Source organism: Acanthochromis polyacanthus, chromosome 5 (genome assembly GCF_021347895.1).
Source record: "Acanthochromis polyacanthus isolate Apoly-LR-REF ecotype Palm Island chromosome 5, KAUST_Apoly_ChrSc, whole genome shotgun sequence".
NCBI lineage: Eukaryota > Metazoa > Chordata > Actinopteri > Pomacentridae > Acanthochromis > Acanthochromis polyacanthus.
The window spans coordinates 35,904,047-35,926,413 of record NC_067117.1 but is presented as its reverse complement, the minus strand read 5'-3'; the positions used below and the strand labels follow the sequence as shown (position 1 = coordinate 35,926,413).

Sequence of the window (22,367 nt, the reverse complement as noted above, 5' to 3'; positions counted from 1 at the left end):
ATATCCTGGAGGAAAACCTCTTCCAGAGTGCTCAGGACCTCAGACTGGGCTGAAGGTTCAGCTTTCAACAGGACAATGACCCTAAGCACACAGCTAAAATAACAAAGGAGTGGCTTCAGAACAACTCTGTGACCGTTCTTGACTGGCCCAGCAAGAGCCCTGACCTAAACCCAATTGAGCATCTCTGGAGAGACCTCAAAATGGCTGTCCACCAACGTTCACCATCCAACCTGACAGAACTGGAGAGGATCTGAAAGGAAGAATGGCAGAGGATCCCCAAATCCAGGTGTGAAAAACTTGTTGCGTCATTCCCAAGAAGACTCATGGCTGTACTAGCTGAAAAGTGTGCTTCTACTCAATACTGAGCACAGGGTCTGAATACTTATGCCCATGTGATATTTCAGTTTTTCTTTTTTAATAAATTTGCAAAAAAAAATCTACATTTCAGTTTTTTTCTGTCAAGATGGGGTGCTGAGTGTACATTAATGAGAAATAAAATTAACTTTTTTGATTTTGGCAAATGGCTGCAATGACACAGAGAGTGAAAAATTCCAAGGGGTCTGAATACTTTCCGTACCCACTATGTGTGTGTGTGTGTGTATATATATATATATATATATATATATATATATATATATATAGGCTTGGGCTAGCCGACTGCCACAGTGCCATTGGCGCACCGTTTTGCTGGATGGCGCAGTCATTCTGAACCATGTGAGCCACAGTGGCGCTCTATTTTTCTTGTAAAAAGCAAATAATGACTTACTTTTCTTCGAAACGGCCGAGCGATAATATAAGAAAAACAAACTTTTTCTCTCGGCAGGCGTCGGAAATGGTCGGAGCCACCCGAATCTTGATCACGTGCCCGGGTCATGACCCGCTCTCGGCCAATCACAGAAAAGCATGCTATTTTTACTGCATGAAATCTCTGAACAGTGTGCCACAAGGCGAGTCATTTGCAATCAGGAAAAGCGAGAAAGAGGAGGTTTTTGTTGAGTTTATGCTACAGTTGTGAGATACGGTACATAGTGAGGGTTGAAGAATTGGACATAGGAGGAAAAGAAGGTAAATTGGACATGAAATTAATATTCTTATGGGTCAAAAAGTTTTGATCATGAACATGTTTCAGTTACAGGTTGTTAAATGGCCAAATGCATATATACATGGGAATGTGTCTTCACCCCTGACTGCCTGTTTTTACAAAAATAACATTAAATTTGGATCTGAAAGTTTAGCAAAAATGATATAGACTCACAGTGATGATATTTATATTCAGGACTGAGACTTAAACATTTCACGTTGTGTGTGGGGCAAACCCCCCACCCCATCCCGAACATTCACATATATGTTTTTAAATACTTTAATTGCAGCATGAAGCAAACCAGCCTACAAGACTCCATTTTTTCCACTATCACTGACACAGAAATTTGTGGCTTTTTGTAAATGGTCTGTATTTATATAGCGCTTTACTATACCTGCAAGGTACCCAAAGCACTTTACATTATACGTCACATTCACCCATTCACACACTGATGGCGGAAGCTGCCATGCAAGGTGCTAACCACGACCCATCAGGAGCAATTAGGGGTTAGGTGTCTTGCTCAGGGACACCTCGACATGAGCAGGACGGGCCGAGGATCGAACCGGCAACCCTCCGGTTGCAAGACGGCCACTCTACCCACTGAGCCATGCCGCCCCGTTGTGGCTCATTGTTATTCTTATGAGTGAGCCACAGTGGCTCTTCATTTCAAATTCCTAGTGCAAGCATAGTATATATATATATATATATATATTTATTTTTTTTTTCGTCTTACTGTACCAATATATTATATTTATACCCCACCGTTCTAAATAAAAGTTTAGGAAAACAAAAACAATGACGTTAACACTATTCAGCAGGCTGCCTTTAAATTAAGGAGAAAAAAACAAAGCGATACACATTTTTAGTGGTTTGGTTAAGATATGCAGTCCAATTTCGTTACACTGAGAGCATCCTTGGTGTGAGCAGAACTGGCTCTGGTCATCATTTATCACAGAGGCTCTGTGCAGCAACCATGAATTTGTAAACGGACCTATCCACATTATGAGACTGATTCATGGCTATGTCGCAGTTTCATACACTATCAATTCATTGGCGATGGAGAAAAAGAATGTGGAGAGAAAGCGCGGCAATGTGCTTTCTGAACAGGACAAAGCTAAACAAACAAGTATATACAACTTATTAACCACGCCTGACGTACATCAGCGGGGTTACTGCATTCGGTGCAGTATCTGGCTGGGTAAGTATGTATGTGGGCATGTACGTATGTCTGGTCAGATATCTCTGCAAGTGCTGAAGTCAGGATAATCAAACTTGGCACTGAAGATCAGTCTAAGGTCCCCTGCTCAGTTGTGGAGTTACAGGTCAGCAGATCAAGTAGGAAGGGATATACATAGGATGATCAAAATTGATACAGAGTATCATGCATAGGCATGGTTCTGCCATCTACTGGGGGCTCGTCTAGTTGCACTTGAGTCTGGTTTGTCTCACCTGGCTGGGTTATGTCCTCGGGCTCAGAGTCTGTGTTTGCTGCATTGCTGACCGGCGTTTTGTCGGGGTCTGAGGAGAGCTGATGATCCAGCTTCTTTGGGCTGTCAATGAGAATGGGCAGACGCTCCACCTGGTGTGAGGTACAAAATATTACCTTATGTACCAAAATGAAGGGCTACGACCTCCAGGAATAAGAAAGAATGTGAATAAAGACAACATAATTGACTGTATTTGAATAGCTACAATTAAAAATAACAGCAGCAACAACAACAAAGCAAAGAGCATAACTACTACGACTACATATCCTGGATAATTTAGTATCCATTTACAGGCTTAAACAAAGCAGGGGTCCTGAGTGCGACCATTTTGGTCACACATGCCACTAAAAATCTGTCAAGTGAAACTGTTCATGTACACTGGTTGCACATTTAGCAGGTGTATCTCGGTGTGTGCCGTTTTTTCTCCACCACCTGCATTGTACAATACATGGATCTGCCATGTATTGTACAATGCAGGTGGTGGAGAAAAAACGGCACACTTAGGTCAGGGCTCTTGCTGGGCCAGTCAAGAACGGTCACAGATTATCATTAGTGATAGTCTGCTCAGCAAGTGCTTGATGTCAATACCTTCAATGCTTTATGCTGCTCTGGGTGCTGTGAGCTCCTGCAGGCTACTCCGTTAACCTCACCCAGAGATGCTTGTATTGTCTGAAGATGCCCCAAAATACTGAGTCACTGCTGCTTGGTGTTCTGTTTTAGCTTCACGCTATTTTGTGTACAAGCTGAGTGACAGCTCAGCTAGCGAAAAATATGGGGCAAGTGGAACCCCCGCGCCAAAGTCCACCCTAACGTGCTTTTTTTCCCATAATTGACACAAAAAAACACCAGAAAAAAACACCGGCTTTGGCGCGAGCTATCGCGCGATTTCAGAACGAGATTTGCTTTCTAGTGTCCTGAGCTTTGGATACAGACCACAACAAAGAGCGATCGCCAGGTAATGCGGAGGTTTTCGTTCACTTCTCATCTCTAGTATGTTGTGGGACACTTGTTGAGACTATCTGAGCCGGTCAGTGTGGGAAAAAAAGCACGTTAGGGTGGACTTTGACACGGGGGGGCCCACTTGCCCCATACTTTTCGCTAGCTGAGCTGCTAAGCTGACTGCCTGGCTAAATACTGGAGCTATGTCGAAAATTAGTTTCTCCATCACTCACATGTATGAAATGACATATGAGAACAGACCCCAGGTTGAAAAAAAACGAAGTTCCCCTTTAATAGTGCTGTAACAATTAGTCAACTATTAAATTAGGCAAACATTTGGAACTATAAAAATTTTAAAAACTCTGGATTGTTTAAGAAAATCAAGAAAATAGTACCTAAAATGTTTAGTGTTTCATAAGAAGAAGACCTAAGCAATTACTAGAAGAACTGTAATGTTTAATGAATAACAATCGTCCTTAACTCAGTGAATCATTCTGACATCTTTAAAATACAAACACTGCATTCTTAGATTATGTTTGTCAGCATCCAATGCTGTGTGCTTGTTCAGCTCTTTATGTATGCAATAACAGCGAGTATTTACACCATATGTCCAGTAGGAGGCAGAGAGCTCAAAGTGGAGAATTGACAACAAGCACATGTCATTGTGTTGTTCAGTCTTAACACTTTTTTTTTCCAATGATTAATACAGATGGGAAGACATAAATGTTAAGTCAGGCTTACAGATCTACTCTTTGAACAAAATCAGATAATAGGGCATCAACTTTAAAAGGAGATGGCTCAGATTAAAGAAGCATCGTTATGCTCATTACACACATACATTCATCCATCTGTATTCTTTCACTGCTGGAGTCGGATCTACCTGTAATTAATGACTGAATCAAACAGAGGCTGCAAGCTGTCACTACTAGCAGTACCAGAAAGTTTGTGTTTGCCTGCTGACAGCTCCCTGCAGACGTGTACACTGGAGAGTGTGGCGGCGCTCGGTTGTTTATCATGTTACTCTGCCTGCACAGCAGAGATGGGGTACTTACGCACACAGGGAACGGCTCAGCGCCCTCCTGGATGACAAAGCCTTCGATGACATGTGTGAGGACCTGGGGCTTGACGATGGCCTGGGGCGGTTTGTTCTCACCATTTTGTGGTGTGCTCCCCGTCACAGTGGGCGTCTCACTCTCATTTCCTGAGGTCATGGCTGGAGGTGGGGTCCCCTGTGCCGCACTTGGCCTCTTGGCTGAGCCCCCTTCAAACCAAGAAATGAATCCAGTTAATATACAAGGGGCTGTCAGAACTGGAATTCATAAATCATTTCAGTCATATTTAAAGACAAAAAGGAAGCATATTCTCTGGTTTCAGCTTGTCAAAACTGAATATTTGATGCATCCCTTGGTATATGTGATGGCAAGCTGAATACTTCTGGATAGTTGCAGTTTGAATAGGCCAATTCCAGCAACATATAGTAAGTGTTTCTTCCTGCTATTTAGTAACATATTATAGGAAAACTATTGCTGACTTACAGACTAAGAAAAATTATCAGTGAATAAAAATAAACAGCAGCTCCACATTCACTGTTTAAGTACATTTTGAAGTAGAAATGACAAACATCTTTTCTTTGTTGTATCGGATTTAAAAAAAAAACAATATTTAGAGAGGTGAGACATTAAGGTGACAAAAACAAAACATTTAAAGATATCAGCTATACTTTGGAGTCTGCAGTGGATGAATCAATACATTTGCTGAAATTCTGTGTATACATAGATCAACTAATGATTAAAGCCATATATCTCGAAGGCAAATCTTTATCTTTTGTTTTTATTTGCGAGACAATAAAGGTTTGAAAAAGTGTCAGATATTAAGAAATATGTGCATATTCCGTTATATTATGTAAACTAAACACATAATTGTCACATTATTGCTATCTCCATGTAAACCTTCTTACTAGGTCATCCATTTGCCTGTCGCTCATTTAAAAACGTTTAAGCTGTCGACGGTGCAACAACACCTGAACAAGGTAAGTGACAAACCCACACAGTGATGGCCAACAACACACAACACACCCAAATCTGTGTGTGATCGATTCTACCATCATAAGTACGCCTCGGCTATGCTACTACAAACCCTCAAAAGCGAAAGTAAACAATAAGCCGCCATGCTTTGTCATCTTAAAGCCGTGAATGTTAAAAAGAAGAGTTTTCTTACCGCGCAACTTTCGCTGTGTTCACAAAGAAAACATGTGCGTTTTGTTTGTTGTTCTAATGATCCGACACACACAGACACACACACACACACACGCACAGACAAACAGACGGACACGCACCGATCTGCTGCTGCTCTGAGCTGCTTCAGGCTGCAGCGCCGCTTCACAGCCCTAAATGAAAAGCTTTCAACAAGGTCCGCCTCCCTGTTTCCTCCCACAGCCCTGATCCTCCTCAGGCTGCCGCAGCTCATCAACATGTTTCGACCATTAGCCTCAAGCCAGAGTCACACTGAAGTGAACAGAGCCTACAGCTTTAAGTCAGCTACCGAAATGTCGTATTTTACTCCCAGCGACCGCGGCCAGTTTAGCCATGACACAATATTAATTCACATCACCAGCAGGCATGTTTTCAGCAGGGCTGTAAATGGGATTTAAGAGGGACCTCGACCAGACAGGAGCCCCTCAGTGCTCTCAACTTATGCACAACGTCTGTATATTACATGGATTTTCTGGTTCTGATTTTTGTTTCCTCAAACTAACAATCGTCATGAAAAAACAGGCTTCAGTGTTCCCTCAAACTAGTGATGGGTGGAATTGTTTTTGTACAATATTTTCATTCAAGTAGATGTGCTGTCATTAAAAGAAACAATCCACCAAAAAAAGTAAAATAATCAAGAAAAGCACTCAGACAGCACAGTACTCCGTCAAGGCTGCTCAGTCGTAGTATCATTTCTGAAGGATAAGTCCTGATAAGCTGCAGCTGTGGATTTGTAGCAGAATCAGAATCAGGTGATGTAGTGTTCACTTGTTGTCATGGTTACAGTGATGCTGTGCCGCTATCTCACACAGAAATCTTCAATAAAGCTGGGGATCCAGATTATAAGGCGCATCACTGCTAAGATCTAATCAATTGGTCCTTGTGTCATTTTTGACCTTCCTTGAAAATTTCATCCAAATCCATTAGTCTTTTTTTGAGTAATGTTGCAAACAAACTACTCTCCAGTCCGTCTATCCATCGCTACATTTGTTATGCCATCATCTCATAACTTAAGCTGCAAAGCAAAACTTCAGACTTTGCCATATTTGTTGGAAACATAATTTGCAGCTATTCTGTGACTGGTTACATTCTCTGATGCAATTTTAACTTAAAATGTCTCGTCATGTTTTACTTCTCAACAAAAGATAGTCCTTACTGGACAGAAATGGAAACTGAGACTCCCTCTTCACAGGTACCAGTACTCAGACACAGTGAAAAATCTACAAAGACAGACCAGCAACCCAATAATTAGACACGATTATTAAAAGCTCATATGATGTAAGAAAACATCTAGAAGAACCAGATTCTCTTATCACAATACAGCCCAGTATGGATTTTTTTTTTACACCAAGAGAGACGATGTTACATTTAAAACCTGCTGGAATTTTAGCTTTGAAATTATGATATTATGATGTATTTTGAACAACTGGAGCACAAGTTTAATCTGAACAGAAAATACTTTTCTAAAAATTCCTACACTTAGAAGCTTTGTAAAAGCAAATCAAAACAAAATACATACTAAACCCTGAAAGTCACTTCATTGAAACACTGATAACAAGGACAGTTTTTAGAGAGCATCATATCTGAATTCTACAATACACTCACATCTTGCTCATCTGAGAGCTCACAATATAAGCTACCCGCTTTGGAACAAAGATCTGGAAACCGCAATTTTGGCAGAGAAGTGGAAATCCACCAGTGCTGCAACTCATCTTCAGACAATACACGAGCGCCTCAGATTAATTCATTATAACTGGCTGATGCCAACATACGTAACTGATGTAAAGCTAAATCAGTTCAATGAGACTATGCCAGACAAATACACCAAATGTATACTACATATTAAGTGTTTTTTCCCCCCAAACATGTTATCTATAACATGTTACTTTCATTAATTGATCCTACAAATTGCATGGCTTTTCCTATTGGGTGATAGGTGTGGATCTCCAAGACATGTATGCCTCCATAAAACCACTCCCTCTACAAGATACAAAAAAATGACATTTATTTCAAAAAGGGTTTCGATTGTATATGTTGAATTTCCCGACACTCCAAAAAACCTTAAAAGAACATAGAGTTTTGCATATATTCTTTAAATTATTTCAAAAAACACAGGTAAGCTGCAGCTCCAGTGTGCCATCAATACAGTGGGTACGCAAAGTATTCAGACCCCTTGAAATTTTTCACTCTCTGTGTCATTGCAGCCATTTGCCAAAATCAAAAAAGTTCATTTTATTTCTCATTAATGTACACTCAGCACCCCATCTTGACAGAAAAAAACAGAAATGTAGAAATTTTTGCAAATTTATTTCCGTACCCACTGTACAACGCCCACTCCTCTTTTTATACACTTTTAAAACACTTTTAAGGCAGCATACAGTTTTTCTGTATATCTCTTAGTACAGAGCGAACAGAAAGCTTGTTTTATAAATGCAGTGTAGATAATATTTGTAGCTTTTAACTTTAAATGCACAATAAGCAACATGTAAAGTAGCTGTTGTCTGGATGCGTCCTCCTGAAATGAGATGTTTCTGAAATACACAAAATGAAATTAGGGGCATATCTTTAGCAGACCCTGTAGCCAGGAGATTACCAAAAGAGTTCTTTGCTCTGCAGATCACACCCAACTCACTGCCCCATTTGTGGTTTACATAACAGCTCATTTCATTAGATGCATATTATTAGGACTATTACCAACCCTAAAAGAGGAAATGTGAGCACAGAAATGGATTCAGAGTATAGCTGCTGGATACTCATCCTCTCCAAGTATCTTAAAACTGTCAACCTTTTATCTTAATTCAATTCAATTCAATTTTATTTATATAGCGTCAATTACAGTCAAATCGTCTCAAGACGCTTTACAGAACCCATATGCCTGACCCCCAGAGCAAGCCCAAAGGCGACAGTGGCAAGGAAAAACACCCTTTTAACAGGGAAGAAACCTCGAGCAGAACCCGGCTCTAAATAGGGGGGACCCATCTGCCTGCTGGCCGGGCGGGTTGAGAAGGACAGAAGAGGGCAAGGGGGAGGGATGGGAGAAGAGGGAGGGGTGAGAAAGCAAGGAAAAATCACCTAGCTTAATCACCTAGCTGACAAAATTTGCACATTAAGCATAAAATATAGCCATGCTAAAATACATTTTACTGACACTGCAACATTTCTGGGCTTTTCTTAATACATACAGCTAAAGCATCTTGACTGGATTATACATGTAAGACTTCAGAGTCTATCCACATTTTGTTACTTAAATATGAAAATTAGGTTTGTAAGGTCTACAAACTCGGATTCTTCCAATCAGCTGTCATAAAGGTTTATTACACAAGAAAGCCTCAGACATTGTTTATTGGACTGTAAAGGTCACCGGTCTCATCCTCATTAAATGGGAAATGTCAATAAACAGTCATGTGTGTTTATAAAACTGAAACACTCACAGCTGCCTCTGTAAATGACTCCAAATCCTTTTGGTGTAAAATGCCCCAAGTTCAAACATAAATGTGAAAGGCAGCACACCTGTGTGCCAGCTTAGTGCTAAAACAATGAATTACCCATTTATGAGCTCGTACTATTGTGCAATTTCATGCAATCAAATAGAACAGCCACGTAATAAATTCTTCTGTCATATTTCTCAAGTTTGACAATTAAAAGACCATGAATTGTGGGATGTGACCTTATTCTACTTTTTTGCCCACTTAATGTATGTAGAACAGGAGTGGACAAAACATATGTTGGCCAGGTCAATGTTACAAACTCCAACAGAACTACAACATGTGCCAAATGGGTCCACTGTCTTCTGGAGGTAACCGCTTATACATATTTAAACAATGAATGTCTTTTTGATTGTTGTGAATAGAAGTAAAGCTGGATTTATGGTCTGTTCAAACTGCAGGCTAGAATGTCAGATAGAAACCTCCCGCCCCCAGCAACCTAATGGCTAAGTGGTAAGGGTGTTTACCATGTAGGCTAAAATGCCCCTAGCATACCCACGTCACTCCCAGGACTTCTGTCATTGCTGCCCTTTCTCTCTACATTTCCTATCTATTGCTTTGGCTACATTGAACAATGAATTTACTGCATTACACCTGCAGTGCACATAAGCCAAAAGGCTGTGGAAAAAAAAAAAAAAAAAAAGACGCTGAGCTTTCATTTTAAGATCACTATCTATAGTTTCTGGTTCTAGCACAGCGCTGTGAAACGTTTTTTCAATGACTGTAATGTAAGCTAACTTGATAGCCACAGAAGACAGAAGGAATAAAGTGGCCGATGTCTGATACTGGCAGAATAAATGCTACCAGGGTCATAAAAACACCAAAGTGGAGGCTTTGTTTGAAAAAAATTGTCATTACCTATATATTGTTAGTTTCGTTTAAAAAACATGCACTTCATAAGTCATTTCCATGTCAAAAGGCCAAGCACAACTTATAGAAAAGTTATAAATACAACACCAATCTATTTTTACGTTTGCAGCATGGATCTAATCAGCAAATACGCATCATTTACGTGCATCTTTCATGCCTGGGGTAGCCAGTGGCGTGCCGTATTACAGCAGTCGCTCTGTAAACGTTCCTATAAATTCAATAATATTTAAATAATACTATGTCTCCAATGTTTTCCTAAGTTGTGGGTATCAGTTGAGGGTCTAGAGCCCAACACAAGGGAATCATAGACACAACAACAAAGTGATAATTGACAAAGTACAGTAGTACTAAATAAGGTGCTGACACAGCATGTGCTGAAATACAAATTAGAGTAGGCATTAAGTTTTCTTTTCCTCCACCTAAGATTTACACAGGTGGAAGCCAACCTAAGGAGAGAAGTTAAATTTTGTGGAGGTGACAAGTTGTAACTAATACAATTTTTAACTGCTACCAATCCCCTTGTCCCAAAAAGTGAGTATCTCGCAGAGAGCAGTTTAGGAGCTTGGAAATTCCTGCCAAGTCATTACCTTGTGGCTGAACAGCTGGTGTGGCTGGGTCGACCTTGGGCTGCTCTACAGGCTTGGAGGGTTGTGATGGAGAAGGTGTGGGTTGCTGTTGCTGCTGCTGCTGCTGCTGCTGCTGCTGTGTGGAGGGAGTCTGGCCTGTCTCTCTGACCACAAGTGAGGTTGGCTTATCTTTACTGTCCTGAATCATTCGAGAGGCCTAATATATGCATCAGGAACAAAAGACAGAAGGGCAGACATAAGAAAGCATATTTGATACAGAAATGAAAACACCCATCAGGGACTGTTAGTGTTTTTAATGTCAGTGACTCCAAAAGTGAAAACCATTAGGCTTGGAAAATATCACACCAGTGGGAAAATATTACACCAATAATCCCAAACTCAGAAGATTCCTGTGTTTTTTTCCCATGTATGTCTTGGAGGAGAAACGCAGACTGTGGGTGTTCTTGAGACAGAGGTTTTTTTTTTTGCTGTTCTTTAAAATTAAGGATGTGTACAAGAACAGAAAAAGTCAGGATGTCAGAGACAACAGAAATCTGTTACTTTAGACACGAGAAGACAACAAATTGCCATACTTTCCAGACTATAAGCTGCTACTTTTTTCTCATGCTTTGAACCCTGCGGCTTATACAATGATGCGGCTAATGTACAGATTTTTTTCGGGCGAGCTTCATACTGTCAATACATTTAGCCTCGTCACATCAGACCAATAAAATTACCAAACAGGTCACAGTGAACCAATGAAACTGTTCAAATTCTTCAGATCAGTCATTTTGCATTTCATGCACACACCTTCATCATCAAGGCCACACAAAGAAATGCATATGACACAGCTTTCAAATTAAAGGCAATCGATCTGCCTGTTGAAGAAGAAAATAGAGCTGCTGCATGGAAGCTTGGCATCAATGAATCAATGGTGAGACATTGGAGTCGGCAGAGTGAAGAACTGACTCACTGCGTTTTACTGCCGTGTTACAGGCACTGTTCGGAAAAAAGCATATATTTAATTCAAAGTTTAAAAAAAAACCTCTGTGCAAATATCTCATGTTACAATGTGGACACCTGCAGCTTATAGACAGGTGCGGCTTATATATGTACAAAATCTTTTCTTTTTAAATTGAGTGGGTGCAGCTTATATTCAGGTGCGCTCAATAGTCCAGAAATTACGGTACTCACATGTATTACATCATTTTGAAACATCTACAATGGATAATGTGCAGCACGATACTGTAAGAGGGATATCTCTCTATAGCTGTAGTATAGTGGTATGAGAAAGGTGGAAAGTATATTCAAGAGAATGGTCAAATATTTTCCTTTATCAGAATAAATGTGAATGATCTAAATCAGCTAAGTATTAAAACAAATAATTCTGCTTTTAAATAATGGCGAGTGTGGACTGTTCGACCTCTAAATGTTTCTGAGCTATTTACATGATCTTTGAATTTGCAAGCACATGTGTGAGAGACATGATAGAGCCCTGAAATGGTTTCATTACTAATCCACAGGCAGAAGAAACGTAGCAAGAGCCGCCAAAAGCTAAAAGACTGCTATCTACCATGTCATGGATGCAAACAATGCAGATAAAAGAAGCTTTGAAAATGTTCCATTGCTGATCAAGGCCTTTTGTTTAAGACATTGTTGTGTGCATCTGTACATACCGTTGGCTGTATTTGTAGGTTGATGGCAGTGAGCTGGACGGGCTGAGCTTTGGCATGGTTGAGGGAGGAGTGTAGGGCGTGAGGGCTGATGGTGGAGTGGAAGATAGTGGCCTGCTGGCTGGGTGTGTGAGGCTGGTGTGGACCAGGTTTGGGCAGCACAGGGATAGGGTGCTGTGACGGCTGAATGGAGGCCGTCTGCAGCAACTGGCCCGTTGTCCTTTGGGAACCTTGGCTCTGCTGGACCACAAACTGCTGCTGCTTGTGCTGCTGAACCAATGAATGAGGCTGAATCTGCGCGTATGCTGTAATGAGAACAACAGAGACGAAATCAATCAACTGTGGTGTCCACTAACCTCAACACTTCAGTAGCAACTCATCAAGGCCAAACATCGAGGTGGCTGCCAGTACACTATGGTGTGCAAATCTCTGCTCATTGTTGTTACTGCAACCACAGATGTTTGTAGGTAAAAAGAGGAAACCAATGTGTCAGACTGACATTAAGTACTATTTAATTCTTGAATGTCTGCAATGTAAAACAGGTATTATTTGATTTTACTTTAGTTGGAACTAAAGTTTGGTAACAGCCAATTTTAGCCACCTCTGATACTGAAGTCACTAGTGGGGATACTATTGGCTAAATGTGCAACTTGCTTTGTCTGAGAGAAAACTCTGTTCCAGCTTCTGCAATACAAATAGATTATTTCTTCATTCACCAGTGTATTTGACAGCACCTTGAGCTCCTGAAAAATTGTAAAGAAGTTTTTCACCTTTCTTTGCAAAGATAAAAACTAAAATCATTGGAATATATATACACATATATATATATATATATATATATATATATATATATATATATATATGTCAGGGTAGAGACTGCGATTTGATAGAATTGGAGTTTCTACCAGTAGAGATTGCGATTGGAGTCTTTAAATCTGACCCCTGACCCTAACCTTAACTAACCCTGACCTTTAAATCTGACCCCTGCCCTGACCCTAACCTTAAAAGTCTAACCTTAGCCCTGACAAATCTCTACTGGTAGGATTGGAGTTTCTACTGGTAGAGATTGCGATCGCAATCTCTACCAGTAGAAACTCCAATTCTACGAAATCGCAGTCTCTACCATGATATACACACGTGGACAAAATTGTTGGTACCCCTCAGTTAAAGAAGGAAAAACCCACAATTCTCACTGAAATCACTTGAAACTCACAAAAGTAACAATAAATAAAAATTTATTGAAAATTAAATAATCAAAAACAGCCATTACTTTTGAATTGTTGATTAACATAATTATTTAAAAAAACAAACTAATGAAACAGGCCTGGACAAAAATGATGGTACCTCTATAAAAGATTGAAAACTATTTGACCAGAGTGACATGATTAACTCAGGTGTGTCATTTAATTGACATCACAGGTGTTTCCAAACTCATAATCAGTCAGTCTGCCTATTTAAAGGGAGACAAGTAGTCACCCTGCTGTTTGGTGAAAAGGTGTGTACCACACTGAACATGGACAACAGAAAGCGAAGGAGAGAATTGTCCCAGGACATCCGAAAAAAAATTATAGACAAACATCTTAAAGGTAAAGGCTATAAGACCATCTCTAAACAGCTTGAAGTTCCTGTGACAACAGTGGCTCATATTATTCAGAAGTTCAAGACCCACGGGACAGTAGCCAACCTCCCTGGACGTGGCCGCAAGAGGAAAATTGATGACAAATTGAAGAGACGGATCGTTGGAATTGTATCCAAAGAGCCCAGAGCAACCTCCAAAGAAATTAAAGGTGAACTCCAAGGCCAAGGTACATCAGTGTCAGATCGCACCATTCGTCGTTGTTTGAGCCAAAGTGGACTTCATGGGAGACGACCAAGGAGGACACCACTGCTGAAAAAAACTCATAAAAAAGCCAGACTGGAATTTGCAAAAATGCATGTTGACAAGCCACAAAGCTTCTGGGAGAATGTCCTTTGGACAGATGAGACCAAACTGGAGCTTTTTGGTAAGGCACATCAACTCTATGTTCATAGACTCAAAAACCAAGCATACGAAGAAAAGAACACTGTCCCTACGGTGAAACATGGAGGAGGCTCAGTAATGTTTTGGGGCTGCTTTGCTGCATCTGGCACAGGGTGTCTTGAAAGTGTGCAAGGTACGATGAAATCTGAAGACTATCAAGGCATTCTGGAGAGAAATGTGCTGCCTAGTGTCAGAAAGCTTGGTCTCAGTCGCAGGTCATGGGTCTTCCAACAGGACAACGATCCAAAACACACAGCCAAAAACACCCAAGAATGGCTGAGAGAAAAGCGTTGGACTATTCTAAAGTGGCCTTCTATGAGCCCAGATCTGAATCCCATTGAACATATGTGGAAGGAGCTGAAACATGCCATTTGGAGAAGACACCCATCAAACCTGAGACAACTGGAGCTGTTTGCTCATGAGGAGTGGGCCAAAATACCTGTTGACAGCTGCAGAACGCTCATTGACAAATACAGAAATCGTTTAATTGCAGTGATTGCCTCAAAAGGTTGTGCAACAAAATATTAAGTTATGGGTACCATCATTTTTGTCCAGCCCTATTTCATTAGTTTGTTTTTTTAAATAATTATGTTAATCAACAATTCAAAAGTAATGGCTGTTTTTGATTATTTAATTTTCAATAAATTTCTATTTATTGTTACTTTTGTGAGTTTCAAGTGATTTCAGTGAGAATTGTGGGTTTTTCCTTCTTTAACTGAGGGGTACCAACAATTTTGTCCACGTGTGTATACACATACATACATACATATACATATATATATATATATATATATATATATATATATATGTCACACAACCTGATAAGAAAAGCAATCATTATTTGCTGTTCTTGTGTACACAAAAATTAGATGTTTAACATTTTATGCCACAAATCTATCATTACCATCTTCTGTAAGATAATTCGGATATTTCTTTACAAAGTGAACTACAACTTGCTACAAATAAAAAACACAATTTTTTTCATGTGATCTCACAACTGTCCAAACTCTGGATATCATGTCTACTGCACCAGCCAGCTCATAAACAATGAAATTGTAGACATCTGCACAAAAGAGCTTGTTTTGTAGCATTGCCTTCACCTGTGTGTTCCTTGTTGACAGGATGTAATATGAAGAGCTTGTTGAAAGGTGCACAGAAAAAGGCACACTGTGGCAGTTTTGGCTGTACCATTACTCACAAATCGTTTCAAAATGGCCTGTCACCACCTGTCAGGGCTGCTCTGGGTAAAAAGACATCCTGAGGTCATAACTTTCCCTGAAACCAAAGACACAGCACATCAATCTTGTATTGTGGGAGCGTGTGAGTGGGAGAGTGTTCAGCAGAAGTAGCCAGAGGCTAGGCTAATGTTAGAAATGCCCCAAGAACAAGCATGCAGAGCCAACTGTCCATGACACCCTTTATAGAGTTAATGTTGAGTCAGTCGGTTCCAGCCTTTCTCCCACCTCACTGATCTCTAACAACTTCAATAATAAGAGCACAGACTCAACCTTACAAAAATCCAGTCAAGAGAAGAGTTACCCCCAAGTACTCCTGCTGTATGACCCATGTGAACATTGAAGTGCATTTGGTGATGGTAATAAACCAAAATCCCAGAATGGAAAACTGCCAAGTGCATCAGCGTTTGTCTCAAATCCCCCTCATCACACCCTCCTCCTCCAGTTCTTTTCATGATGTTTTGTGTGGAATAGGCTCCATCTGGTTTCAGAGTTTCCCTGCGAGGCTCTAACCACAGTCTGTGCGCTGCCGTTGAAAATATAGATGTATCTATCCAGCAGAGTTCACATGTCATTAGTACCTTTAATGCTACAGAATCTGCTGAAAAGTGTTTTCTTTCTCACATGGTGAGACACAGTGGAACCCTCTGAGTGAAACTTTGGTTAGCTGTGGCACAGTGGCAAGAAGACCTTTAGTTAATATTTACAATATTCAGAGTAGAATAAATATGAACCAAAGATGGATGGATACAGCCAGTTGAATGATAATTTAACAGTGCTAGCCTACATGATGATTCAGACTTGGAAAGGATTTCAAACAAGCCATACAAAAGACAATAACATCTATCATCAATCATGCCACAAAACTCTTTAACCCTGTAAAACCCAATGTTGCAAAAATACATCAGCGTACTTATATATAAATATACATATGCACACACACTCTTCAATTTTAAAAACACATGACTGCTGACTAAAATTCAGATTTACCCTCTAAGACCCAAATATTGAAAAAATTGCAATAAATAAATACAACTTATATTTTTTAAGTTTTATTTATTTATTGCAATTTTTTTCAATATTTGGGTCTTAGAGGGTAAATCTGAATTTTAGTCAGCAGTCATGTGTTTTTAAAATTGAAGAGTATCTATGCTTGAGCAGAGTGACCACAAAATTACAGATGAAGAGAGCTAACAACGTCATACCGTTAGTTAATTTGGCAAGCAGTGCTAAAACAATCCAACATTATGTTCCACAATAAATTTTTCCAAAACTGGAAATCGAATCGTGCGGTCTTCTTTAGGAAATGTGCTTTGCTCAGTTGTCCCCCATGTGTGATGGATAAAAATATCCATGAAAGAACAAGGCTGAGGCTCTTCTGCCATGTTCTCAGCTCAGTGAGTCTGTACTAGCAAAATGCTGACGTTATTCTCACATGGTGATGTGTAGCAGGTTTAACGTTTACCATGGCCATTAGCACTAAGCACAGCACAAAGTAAAGCTATAGCTAATAAGAAAGTCTTTAGTTTTGGGGCACATCAAATTACTGGGCAAACTTCGTAAGAAAGTTAAGTTTCCCCAAAATATTACAACTCATCTGACGGCAAACATGAATGTGTGCACCTAATTCCATGGCAATCTATTTAATATTTGTTGAGCGGACTCAAAACCACAACTAGAAAAGCACTCAGAGAGTGCAGACCTCCGCCAAGGATAGAGAGGAAAACAGGAAACCCATGCAGTAAAGGATCATGAGCTGGAATTGAACCTGCATCTCTGACACAGTTCTGTTTACAAATCACCTTCTTAACCAGTTGAGCTATCTGGACACCTTGTTACAATTCGTTGGACGACATACTAACCTATGATGTTTTTGTCATATTTTGGACCACATACTAAAACATTCTAAAAAATTCAAAGTGATCCAGAATCCAGGATCCTTTCCGGATTGCCACCAAAATTAAATCAGCTCTTCCTCTTACCATAGTCTACATCCCCTCAAAATTTCATGTGAATCTGCCCAGGCGTTTTTGAGTTATCTTGCTAAAAGACAGACAAACGCCGGGTGTCACATAACCTCTTTGGCGGAGGTAAATATCAGCCTCATGGTGGCTCTGGAGGAGCAGTTGGGACCAAAGTGGTCAACATCATCACAGCCAGATCTACCTTGCTAATTTGGCAAAATGCCCTGGATTGGAACTTGAAATTGTTTTTTCAAACTTATATTTCCATGCTCAATAATGTATTTGCAAGCTTAGCTATTAAGAATACACTTAAGTGAACTATTACACCTCACCAGATATCCATCTACATGACAGAGTAAAATAACTGAAAGCTGAAAAGTGGAAACTCAGTTTGATTTTTTCAAGGAACACAAGTAACATTAAAATGGAAGAAGGATGCTTGAGGATGATGTTGGTTAAAGAGGTGTTCCATCAATTGCATACATGCACATTTATTTCACTAAGCATGGTTAACCTTTAGGCATCAATTTAAAAATGCCACGCAGAGGTCCTTAAGGACAAAAATCCACGTCAAGAATACTGTCAAAAAAGGTTATTTAAATAATGTTTGTTTTTAAATTTTTAATTACTTATTTCTTTCATTCTGTCAGCCCTGATCGCAACTATTAATTTTTATTTATTTATTTATTACAGGATTTTAACCCTTTAAACACAAGTTGTGTGCATGACAACATTGCTGTTCTTAATTTAAAAAAAGAAAAGAAATGATTAATTATCTATACACTGTCTGGGATGTGCCAATGATTAGCACCAACATTAATTCTGATGCAATATTATTTTCTACGTTGGATCAGATTTTATAAAGACTCACATTCAAGACATTTAAGACAAAAATGTCAAGAAAACATGTCATATACAAATATTTCTCACTTTAAGTGATTGATTTATCTTTAACTACTATCAGTCTTAATCCAAAAAAAAAAAAACTAATATTTGACCCTCTAAAACACACACAAACATGAATTACCATACTTTCTATAAAAAAAAGTTCACAGCAGGTGTATCTTTGAAGCGTTGCAAGAAACCCCAGTTTTATTACTTGAAGGAGAGCATTTGTGGGCATGTATGGACCTTTGTATGTGTGCATATCTTATGGAGAAATTGTTCAGATCCTTATCAAGGTCAAGCTCAAACATAATCTCTGTACAAAGCAGAGCGACTAAAAAAACACACAGCTGTAACCACTAGCTATCAGCTCATATGGACATGTGGCCACAAACATCTGCATATGGGCACAAAAGCACCCACAAAGATGTACAAACCCCCATCACACCCTCACCCTACACACTACCATTCAAAAGGGGCCACTTGGAAATGTCCTAATTTTTTTCAATGAAGATAACATTAAATTAATCACAAATACAATCTGGACATTGTCAATGTAGCAAATGATTATTCTAGCTGTAAATGGCTGATTCTAATGGAACATCTCCATAGGGTTACAGAAGCTCATTTCCAGCAACCATCACTCCTGTGTTCTGATGCTACATTGTGTTAGCTAATGGTGTTGAAAGGCTCATTGATGATTAGAAAACCGTTGTGCAGTTATGTTAGCACATGAATAGAAGTAGTCGACTACCAGAAGTAGTACAAATAGTCTTGAATTTCCCTGAGTGAGAACTGAGTGTGCATGTGCATGTTAATACGTGTGTGTGAGTGGATAAGGTGATAAAGGGGTATATAAATGTGTGTGACAGAGAGACAGAAGACAAAGACAGCAGGGTATGATTTGTGATCTTCAATACATTAGAATTTCACCTCTCCAAATGTACACATAAACACACAAATTTTGCAGTACACACATCCCTGCAACATCCCCACACCATTTTAGTTGTAAATAATTATTCCATTGGCCTGCAGTGCTCTATAATATAGCAGGAAGCAAAAAACAAACAAAGGCTGTATTTGCTTAATTTGCCAAATATGAAAAAAAAATGACAACATGGTAGAAATTTGTACAAATGAAAATTCTGAGGCCTAAGCTCCAGCATGAAAGACTAATAGCACAGAATGCATAGATTTCATAATGTAATAGCAGGGGGATCAAAAATAGCAGTTTCAATCTGTTTCACTAGGCCATTTTTGTGTCTAAGGTCCTGAGTGTAACCTTTTTGCATACACAGTGTAGGTAAAATAAATCCACTTGACCTTTTTAATGTTTTTCCACAGTGGATGATGATGATTTTGGTGTTGTATGCGTGCTTTCTGGGGGTCAACATGCATCAAGAATTATTCTGTAATTGACTAACACCACGTTTAAGCAAAAGCTCACTAAAACATTAGATTCCCAACCCCAGTACGAGCAAAGGAGGGGGATTTCTGAATCAGTACACACCGGATATGACCAACCCTCCCCGTGATTCTTGACAACTTTCTCAAGGCCCTAATGAGGAACAGAGAGAAGTCTTGGAAGAGGAGGAAGACAGGGAAATTCATTTAAAAGCTATTCCCCCTCAAGGCTTAGAGATTAAGGACTGGAATGACTCAGAATCCATGCCCACGCACATATATACACATGCAAATCATACAATTCAGCATGTGGCAGTGGCCTCCACTCCCCCTGAGTGTTCGAAGGCCTCTTATGTTATCTGTGAATTGTTGTGCAATGTCTTGAGATTGAGGACAGTGTACATTTCTCTCAGCGTTTGAAGCACCAGGCCCTGGAAAATCCCAGAGTTTCCACATTCACACTGGCTGCCACTTTGGCTTACTTTTATGAAGCACATTCCAATCTACAACAACACAGCAACAGCCGGCCTTATGCCGTCTTTCTTCACTTCAAAGTGAGGAAATTAGAAAAATAGTAGATACAGTTCTTGGTTGGTTTTGTTAAAATAAAGATCTATCTCTTGTTCCTCAGTCTAAACACAATGACAGACCCTCAGGGAGAAAACCAAATCTCAAGACTCTGATAGTGGTACAATACACAGTGCTGTTATGTTTTCAGATCAACTTAAGGAGATTAAGTAAAATACTGAGTGTAATTTTTAATAAACAATTAAAAAGAGACGTGTAGTGAACTATTAAAACTACTAATGTATAGAAGTTGTGTTTCCAAGGTTTGGTGTCATTTTCTCCAAGTGAAGCTGGCAGCTGATACTGTTGCTAGTAGCTACATGACTATTCCAAGACAAAGACATCATGCGCAGATCTGTTCTTTGAATCTGTGAGCGTGGTGCTTTTGGGGGTTCCCTGCTGTGGTTTCATAGTAAAGTGCTGGCTCTAGTGATGACAGACACTCAGTAGACAAAGCCAGAAGGCTAAAAATTTATTTCCTGCCCTATTCCTATTCAAGTGAAAGTGCTGCTGTTTGTGATATTCACAGAAACAGAAACGTAGCTCGATCAGATGAAACACGACGGCCAAAAATAGCAAGCACAAAAAAAAAATCACTCCTCCGCCATTTTTGTCCTTCGCTTGGGTCCGACTAGTTTCTGTTGAGTAATTACAACAAGAATAAGGGGAGTTGGATTAAAAACACACACAAGATTCATTATTTCATCCTAATTATATAGTGATTGAGTTTGTGGCTTGTGGAAGGAAAACCTAAATTTTATCAGGTCTTCAAACTGTGGTAGAAGTATTAAGACCTTTAGCTTAAGCCCAGGAAGTTATGCTTCACTGTGGAAATACAAAAAGCACAGTCTTTGCAGCAAAAAATGTACATTGAGTAGAAAAATTAAAATGCCTTTTAATAGTCCATACAGTATTAACATAAAGTTACCATTGATTAATTCTATCAGTATTTGTTGTTGTAGCCAGTTCTGGAGCTGATTAGAACTGTAAATATTCTATAATGTAAAATGTTTTGCTATGTAAAAATCCTATTCTGACACAGCAAACAAAGGCGTGAGATAAATATAGCAGAGTGAAAAAACAATCAACAACCTCTTGACATTTTACTCTCACATGCACCAGGATTAAAGTATTAAGTTTCATAAAGTGGAAATACTCAAGTGCCTCTAAATTACACTTGTCTGTGACAGCAGTATAAACGGTGTGAGCAAATGAATGAGTCAATAATGTGGTAAATCTGACTCAGAGTGCAATTTAAAAATGTTTTGTCATTAGATTTTACTGCAAGCACAATTATCAAAATGAAAAATTCAATATTTTAGCAACACCAAAACTATCAGACATGCGCAAATCAGTCAGGAATCTAGAGCCTATATCTAAAGCATTCTGCTATAAAAACAAGGACATAAAAAGGGTGTAAAATCACAAACCAACACAAACCACAAGCAAAATTTTCATTTTCCTGCAGCTATAAAAATAATTTTGTCTTTTCTATTAGCCATAACACATTATTAAGCATCAAAGTAGCTCATCAAATGTAGGATTTACAAAACACAATGACTTGTCAACATATAAGGTTTTGTGATTTCAGCCCGGAAATGAAAGTGCATAATGACCCAGTCTCAGTCAAGCTGAACTGAAGCTTTTATCCTAATCAGAATCCCATCAGCCAGCCATACAGTCTCTCCTCCTCCTGATCCACAGTGTATTAACTCCCTAGCATTTCATGTGCACACCTGTCCCTCGTGGCCTGCTGCTATGGCAACCCATGTTAATTTTTTGCCAGACAGCATGCTGCCAGATTTTCAGCTTCTATCCTCCCTTTCATTTTATGTGAATCCATTACTGAAACAAAGCAAAACACAGTTGTGCACTGACACGCTGAAATAATCCTTACTCCCCTCCTTCACATACACACAAGCCCAAACACACACATACA

At 39.4% G+C, this 22,367-nt stretch overlaps 1 protein-coding gene across 2 annotated transcripts in view; it reads right to left on the bottom strand.

Annotated features, from left to right (window-relative positions):
• phc2b (polyhomeotic homolog 2b (Drosophila)) overlaps nt 1-22,367 on the bottom strand; it is a 46,277-nt gene that overhangs the window by 7,258 nt on the left and 16,652 nt on the right. For both annotated transcript variants that reach the window (XM_051948290.1, XM_051948289.1), the window contains exons 8-11: nt 12,357-12,658; nt 10,702-10,897; nt 4,560-4,768; nt 2,531-2,660 (exon numbers count right to left, since the gene is read on the bottom strand). In XM_051948290.1, the coding sequence (XP_051804250.1) occupies nt 2,531-2,660; nt 4,560-4,768; nt 10,702-10,897; nt 12,357-12,658 (837 nt within the window). The remainder of the gene's footprint in view (nt 1-2,530; nt 2,661-4,559; nt 4,769-10,701; nt 10,898-12,356; nt 12,659-22,367) is intronic.